Genomic DNA, 8675 nt, shown 5'->3' with positions numbered 1-8675 from the left:
GGCAGCGTGCGCTCAAGGACAACAACTTGTCCACCTGGAATTATTCTGGGAGATGCTGGGAATTGTTAGTGTGATTCAAAGTGACTGTAAACTGCTTTGTTTTAAGGTACCACATTAACCGCTTACTTAAAAAAAAAACATCTAACTGTGTCAGAAACAGAAAAGAAAGTAGGGTAAGTAAAAGTACGGACAAGTGCGTTTTTTTATTTTTATTTCTTCCAATCTGTATATAGCTATAGTGCACTATTGAAAAGACATTGTCATTTAGCGCATACCTAAACAAAGCTGTGAGCAGTAATATTACTCTTCTTAGCCTTCCCTCAAAAACGCCGCACGCTAAAAAGAGCACTTCATCCGTAGTTTGCGGCCTCTTTGACGTACGTGCCTCACTCTGCCTCTTTAAACAATTAAAGGGTGGAAAGGGTTAACTCTTGAAATGGAAACAGGAGACAAAAAAAGCTGGATTAAGAGTCAGGTCCATGTAAAGTACTGCTCAGATCAGGGATTAGCGCTCAGACAAATGTTTTTTGCGCGTTTAACCCGTTCACTGTTATCGCGTACGATTTACCGCTAAAAACATTGTGTACTTGCACCTTTCCATAGAGAGCATAAAACTCCACTTCTAGGGATCTGGTTTGACATTTTGAGACGTGCACAGTGTGTATTCTGTGCCTAAGTAAGTTAATAGTGATGATACTAAAACGTTAATGATACGGTGTACGTGGAGTCAGCATCCGCACACACACTGGACCTTCCCCAAGTCTCTTGTGGTTGCCTGGAGGCCAATATTTTTGTTTTTTTGCGCACATTTCACAACAAGATATAACACGTTAAAGTTGGTGGGTGGATTTTGTTTCCTTAGTACAGAGCCAGGATTGTTATCTTCCCATTTTTAGTCGATTATGCAAGGCTCGCCTATAGCTACATAGGCAATAGTTCCTTTAAGGAAACATGTATGTAAAGTCACACAATGCTGGACTATTAGTTTTAGTCCAGCACCTTGCTAACTTACAAAAATGTAACTTAATGCACGTGCAATTACATCAGAGCTGGACAAACTACTACTACTACTAGCTACTATACCAGCCTTGCTATCAGCTAGAAACTCAGAGGTGACTGTCACATTGTTCATTGACAAAAATGTAAACTGTGTTCCCTGAGTTAATTTTGTCAGTTATGAAACATGTGGGTGTGGCGGCAGTGAATCCCTGGGCACATCCCTCGAATTAAACCTGGAATGAAAGCGGTTTCGTTTTGACCCGCCCCGCGAGCTGCCGAACGTGTCTGCACCTGTCAGGCACATATCATATTACTGTACAGGTAACAGTTGTGTTTCTTTCTAAACAAAAAGGCCTGTGGCAAACCACAATCTCAGGTACAACCCTGACATTAGTCCAAAACACAGACGCATTGTTGCAAGGAAGTCATTCGGAGCAACGCCTAAATACTGAGACATACAAGTGCATTGCGCCACACGTCTTGCATTTCTAGTTTTGTGCTTCTGCTAGATTTTGTTTTCAAGACTAAAAATCAAATGCCGCGGCCGTCCCGGCAGGAAACATCTCCGACAATTAGCAGCGCTGCGAGGACATGGGATTCTATGGAATTAACAAAACCTTTTCCCACAGCACAATGCACTAATTGTTTAAAGCGATGGGACAAATAGTTTGTTTGTCAAGTTATTTTTTTTCTTTGCTTTCTTCAGACCACAAAGCTCACTCACAAAACAAACGCGGCGCACAAAAAGGCCCACTCAGCGGCGCAATTGTTTGTCTACAATATGTGCGCTGGACACGTTTGATGGGAAAATTGATTCTTTCAGCAGCGCTGGTGGCCACTTCTCTGAGCTGCAGTGCAACCACGCGGCGAGTTATCTGAATTCAACAAACAAATCCAGGAAAAGCTCATTCATGAGGAGCCTAATCTTTCAAATCTACTTAAGGGGACATTCTGCAAGGCTTCAAACTAGATGCGCAGAAATAAATCAAGAAGCAGAAATCCTATTTAATAGACTATGTGGGCACAGTGTGGCATGCTGAGGCCTTCAGCGCCTATAATAATAGCAGGTTTCACCCTTTTCTGTGCTGCAAATGAACAACAAAGAAAACAAGAGTGTATTTTCCAAGAGCGCAGGGTCAGTCCAGTCGGATGACGTCAGACTCAAGGTCTCGGTTCCTCGGTTCAGCATGTTCTGACACAGTCCTGATGCGAAAGGAAATAGCTTAAAGTAGTGGTCTGAAGGAAGTTAGTTTTTCTTTTTTTTTTTTTTAAATGTGTGCTTATCTGTTCTTATGCAAGTTGGAAATCCTGCTGCACAGACCCAGGGCCCATGTAGATTTCTCACAAGTGATGCAATTGACCTTTATCTCAGGGTTAAGTGCAGGCGCACTGCAGCCGCTAATCGTCCCCCACCCACTTCTTACTAACGCCGCCCACCTGAACGAGCAGTGACGTCGGCGGCAGAGCCGGTTTGTTTGTCAAAGCAATTCCTGATCGTGTATCATCATGCATCGGTATATTTAAATGTCTCAGAGATTATAGAGAGCACAAACAGTTTGTTCAGGACTTCATTAAGTTCGTTGCAATGAAAATCCGCTCAGCTGCAACTTCCTAGGACAGAAGTTGTGCCAAAAAGACACTCAAGTCACTGCGAGTGTCCTAAAACTGCAAATTTTCCGTCACCTTTGTGCCAGATTGCGCAAAAAGCAGCAAGCCCCAGGAGGCACACAATAGTGTGGTAGGTTCTTCAGGGCCAAGACCATGCGAGTCAGCATGAGAAGCTGGAAAGCTAGATGTGCTAGGACACGATACCGCATGTTTAGTAGAACAAAACAATGCCAAAAATACATTTCGCACTCCCGCTGATTATACTTATGCCTCTGTGTCTGCGTCCTTAAGTGGTTTAGATGCGTTTGAGGTGTTTCCATCATTAGTTTGAAATGATCTGTGACAGCGTTGTTGACTTTTGATGCTGACTAAAGTTGCTGACTTTACTGGCTCTGCGTGCTATTTTTAAACCAACAAAGCTGGTTGAGTTCCTTTTTGAGACTAAATTTAATGTTAACTGGCTATTTCTGGACGCCTCAAAACGATTCATTCATAAATTTTCTGGAACCGCTTGTCCTCTTGAGGATCACGGGGCGGGGAAGGGGTACACCCTGGACAGGCCGTCCGTCAGACGCAGGGATAACACAAATCTTGCTTCATCATTCTTATTCTCATTTTATTTTACTGTATACTTATGTCTATGTCTTGTTCATGTATGTCTTTTTTTCTCATCTTGTGACTCTTGGACAAAATAGTTTCCCTGCGAGGATCAATGAAGTGGCAGTGGGTACCCCCCCAACCGGCGGACTGATTCGAACCTTGTTGCCTGCCCCACATGTTCAAGGATTTGCTTTCACTATGATGCAGGAAACTGGAAACTAACTTGTTTAGAGATAATTTACATGAATATTCACGTGCTTCAGCTCAGTTAAGAGGAGACTCCTTGCTTATCCTTGCTCTCTTCCATCTTCCATATCTAATCTGATGGCTGTGGGAGTTTCCAGCTTTGTCATTGCTATCAAACATTTCTGGCTAAATTGCTCATCAAAGTCATCTCATTCCTCATCTCATCCGGATCTCCAGCGTTTTCATCTTCACATCACGGTAATGCCACGACTGTCTCCAATCACCAAAGCCTGTCACATTTATCTTTTTATTACGTTGTTTTTCTTCACTGGGAAGGAAGTGTCTGATGACTGAACTTAATTTACAAGGTCAGGTGTCAGTTTGAGCTGGACTACAAGAGCGTTGCATTATTTACATAAACCATATTTTACAACAACAATGAAAAGGTTATTTTCAGACACCCATCACCAGTCTGTACAAATGACTCAGTTAATTATTATGACACAAATTGAGTCATCTACTATATTTAAGTCACAGAGTGACTGGTCACATGTTTTGTTTTGCACGTTAAAGTCCCCGTGTCAGGGACGCCGGCGTCCTCACAGAACTCCCTCGGCGGGACGCCGTGTTTATTTGAGCTAGAAACGACGAGCGTGGGCGTGTTTGCTTTGATTAAGACGAAATGTGTCGGACGGCTGAGTTTTAATGTCCTTGTAATGCTATGTAACGCTTATGGGTTTTCCCAAAGAGGATGTTTTTGACCGCTGGAGAACGCGTACACCCGAGAACAATTGATTAGACTGTTGCTGGCCATGGGACAATCTGATGATTTTTTTTATCCATGATTATAGAACAAACAGCTCAGGCTTGTTAAAGATGATCATAAGGAAGTGAGTTTAGCACGACCTTTGACTGCATGGTTTCTTCCTGCTTAATTGTTATGTCCCAGATTGTCTTTTGTTTTTGTGTGTAGCTTTAATCTTTTGTTGTTGAGTTTCATTTAGGCAAATCATAACAACAAATCAAAACTATTGAATTCATGTTTTCAAAAAAAAAAAAAAGATGTGCATTTTCTGAAATATATTAAACTGCCTTGATACTCTCCTTCTGGGGATAGGAGCCACATCTAGTGCTCAGATTACAAACTCAATTTGAAAGTATAAGTATTTTTTTCCCCTCTTTAATCAAACCACGTGGTGCCAGGTTTACTGTGAGTTTAGTGTAAGTGTTCAAGGCCTTTCCTGAGCTGCATTGAGCAGCTGATTAGGGCTGTGAAATGAAATGAAGGGGAGGGACTGAACTCTGCAGGAAGCTTGACGGCAGAGTCTCGTTTCAGTGAAGTCACTTGTGTCTGTTGTGTGTGAAACCTACTTCTGAGTTGCACGGCAAGCTGAGGAACCGATAAGAAATCACCGCTGAGCTGTGACCACCACATCGCCCCGCAACGAGAGGAGGCAGAGGACGTCCTGGAGGAGGTCAAAGATTTTTTAGAAGTTTTTTTTTTTTTTTTTTTTTTTCTAAAGTTAAGGCGAACACTTTTCTTTCTTCTAATTTTGGAGATGTTTCTCACGTTATCAGGAGCAAATATATCCCCTGCTCTTCACTGGAAATACAGGCGCTGAGGAGAGTCGTTTTATTTCGTTTTAAAGTGCGCTGGGACATGAAAATGAATAATCAATCAATGACAGGGAAGACCATGATTCCGACCATTCCCTCTATCATGTTCATTTTCGGGGTGGTTGGAAATGTCATCGCCATTGTGGTTCTTTGTAAAACTCGCAAAGAACAGAAAGAAACCACGTTTTACACCCTGGTGTGTGGACTGGCTGTCACGGACCTCCTGGGCACACTGCTGGCCAGTCCGGTCACCATCGCCACTTATGTGAAGGGCGCGTGGCCCGGAGAGGACCCGCTGTGCCAATACTTTGGATTCACTTTGCTTTTCTTCTCTCTGTCTGGGCTCAGTATCATCTGTGCCATGTCGGTGGAGAGATACATCGCTATAAACCATGCCTACTTCTACAATGACTATGTGGACCAGAAGTTGGCCGGGTTGACTCTAATTGCGATCTACATATCTAATGCGTTTTTCTGCGCCCTGCCGGTTATGGGATTCGGACAAGTGAGGAAACAATACCCGCAAACGTGGTGCTTTTTGGAGTGGAGGAGCAACAGGACCAGCGATGCCGCGTACTCCTACATGTATGCGGGGTTTAGCTCTGTTCTCATTCTCGCCACTGTTATCTGCAACGTGCTGGTGTGTGTAGCTCTGATCCGGATGCACCGCCGTTTCGTGCGCAGGATGTCTCTGGGAACCGATCTGGGGCGCAGCGTGGACCCGCGGAGGAGAGGACGCAGCTTCGGTCGCCTGGCCGGTGCGGAAATTCAGATGGTCATTCTGCTCATTGGCACATCGGTGGTGGTGCTAATCTGCTCCATCCCACTTGTGGTAAGTTCGTTTTACTTCCCGCGCAGCCGCTCACCATTACGCACACTTTACGCACGATTTCTTATGCGCAAAAACAGAAATGTGTGCATAGATTCAGATTCACATCCGGATTCAGGGAACTTTTAACAACTGTTAGAACTTAACCTATTACGCACGTTATGCGCGCAGACACATGTGAAATTTGATCCAAACAGTTGGAGATCAAAGGCCAAACATATTTACATATTTCTGTTATGATTACATTAAGCTTTCCTTTCTGTCTTGTTTTTTTTTTTTTTTTTTTTTTTGATTGGCCTCTCAAACACATACAGACACCAATCCATAATACTCTGTATCTACTAGCTCCCTCTCTCTTCTTCCTTACAGGCTCAGGTGTTTTTGAACCAGCTTTATAAAACTCCTGTGGAACTGCGGCTGGACAAAAACCCAGACCTTCGATCGATTCGTTTTGCCTCCTTCAATCCTATTCTTGACCCCTGGATCTACATCCTGCTCCGAAAGGCCGTCTTCCTCAAGGTCATTGAGAAAATCAAGTGCCTGTTTTGTAAAATGGGAGCAAGGAGGCAACAGAGACAGGGGAACTTCCACTGCATAGATGGTCATCAGCTCTCCTCGGTCATCTCGAACCGGGACTCTCAATCCTTGGTGTCTCATGATTTGAGAGATGTCACCAGTACCTCCCAGACGTTTCTCTACCTGCCAGAGGGTAGTGAAATGTACACTGGAGACTGCCAAAGGGCAGGCAGACACTCTCGTTCACAACCTTCTTCGGTCAGAAATTCGCAGATTTCTTGTGCGTCTGAGAAGGGCAGCATTGATGCTCAGACCAGAGAAGGGACAAACATTCTCACAGATAATTCACGCTTGACCTGCCCTAAAGATCAAGCTCTTCAGGTGACATTAAGCAGTGAGGCAGTGGAAGAGAAATGTATCTGACTAAACTCTAAATCAGGAGAAAGATCTCTGATTGCTCTGAGGTAGAATGTGTACCAGAGGACTTCCCCACTGAAGAAAAACCTCTGAAAACATGGAGGTAGGCACATAAAAATAATAAATGACTCTCACTCATGAAGTCGGGCACATACAGAAAGAGAGAAGTACTGTGAGCTTCATCGTAAAGTTCTCTGTCTCAGCACCCAGCTACCTCAGCCATGACTGTCTCTGACTGTGTCAGCAAGACAGATGTTATTCGGAAATATGAGATGGAAATCAAATCCTGCATAATTTCACTTTTGTTCAGTCACTGTGGAAACCTTTTACTACTATAAAGTAGATGGCGGTAACTTGGAGTAAATCAGTCAAAAGCTTGTGGTCACTTTGTTCAATGAAAACAGTACTTAATGTGATTCGTGTGCGTAGTCACTTGCATTTGTGCTGCCATTGCAAGCATCTATTCCATAACAAACTCTGTTGTGCGGTGCTTTTTGAATGGCATACCGTGTCAGTTCTATGACACCAGTGTTTTTTTTCCCCCCTCTGCCCTGGAATTCACAGAAAAAAAGATAATGTTTTATTATTCATTATTAAAAACATAGCTCAGTTTGCCATCAGACATTGAGGGTACAAGGATTCCAGTGCCATAGTGAATATAATTTCCCCTGCTACCGAAAATGTGTTGTAAATGAGTGGGCATATGTTGATTAATGTGCAGTATTAAGCCGTCAGCTTGAGAACAGTTATGTTCCAAATGATCACTGCTGTGTTAAATCGTTTTTTTTTGTAATAAAATTATTCTTCTCTATGAGAAGGTTCTAATTAATCAGTCTCAGCTAGAGGAGTTCAGTCCAAAATAAGTATTAGTGTGCAGGTATTAATCACATGAGTCGTATAGCTTGGTCAGTATTGATGCTTGTTATGATGTTCCAGGATTAGGATTTAATGTATGAGTTAGGGGTGCATCTAACTATTATTTCCATTGGTGATCATCCAAATGTGTAATTTTGTGAAAACCCAGATGACGTCTTGAATTCTTTTAATTTTTTTCTTATTTTTTTTTTTTTTTTTAATTTTCCCTAGAGGTATTTAGTTTACATTGGAACAAAGAAAATTACTCAGATTTAAGAAGCTGGTCATCGTTTGGCATTAGATATTCAAAAAAAAAAAAAAAATCCAAAGAAAATACGTTCAGTGTAGTAAGTAGAAAAACATCCCAGTTTCCATCATTTAAGCATGTTTAAATGTAAATATTCACATTTGGAAAAGGAAAAGGAAAAAAAAAAGAATGATTTATTTTGTCTGTATTATCCAGAATGGATCCTCAGAACAGTTCTTGAGGTCCTGTCCTCTGCTGCATTGTTTTCGTTGGTGGAGTTCCGTTAGTGCTTTGTGTCAGCCGACACGTTATCTTACCACTATAATGTCTAAGGTTCTGAACTTTTGCACTCCGATTTATTTGGGGTTTTTCCACTTCTGTGAGCTGCTCGTCTGCATCACAGTCTGCGCCCTTTCCCCTGGAATCAAACGGACTCAGATGGTTGCTTAAATTGATTGTTCAGAATGACATTTGAATTTTATTTTATTTGAGTACACACAGGTGGCGTAATAAACAAGCTCTTTTAATTTATTTTAAATCTTTGAATGATGCACTTTATTTTGTATGTGGTCCATGTTGTAATGTAGAATTCAATTTGTGGACATATAGCTGAGCATAGTGTTTGTTTTGTTTTGTTTTTTTTTGTTTTTTTTTGGTCTGGTGTCATTTTTCATATCTGTAAACTGAGCAGCAATGATTCAGTCGGCTGTAAATGATTAACCATGCTACTGTTTCATGGCAAACAGTGCCTTTGACGTGTTGTCATTTCTTGTCACCATAAAGTGGAACTTCATAACACGA

At 42.1% G+C, this 8675-nt stretch overlaps 1 protein-coding gene across 1 annotated transcript; it reads left to right on the top strand.

Moving 5' to 3' along the window:
- The first annotated feature begins 4467 nt into the window (after positions 1 to 4467).
- On the top strand, positions 4468 to 8675 carry ptger4a (prostaglandin E receptor 4 (subtype EP4) a). Its single transcript, XM_047590821.1, has 2 exons — positions 4468 to 5842; positions 6209 to 8675. The coding sequence occupies exons 1-2, from the start codon at positions 5054 to 5056 to the stop codon at positions 6776 to 6778; spliced, it is 1359 nt and encodes a 452-aa protein (XP_047446777.1). The 5' UTR covers positions 4468 to 5053; the 3' UTR covers positions 6779 to 8675.

Source organism: Mugil cephalus, chromosome 8 (genome assembly GCF_022458985.1).
Source record: "Mugil cephalus isolate CIBA_MC_2020 chromosome 8, CIBA_Mcephalus_1.1, whole genome shotgun sequence".
Lineage (NCBI taxonomy): Eukaryota > Metazoa > Chordata > Actinopteri > Mugiliformes > Mugilidae > Mugil > Mugil cephalus.
Note: the sequence above shows the minus strand (reverse complement) of the source record. Positions and strands in the feature narration are given on the sequence as shown.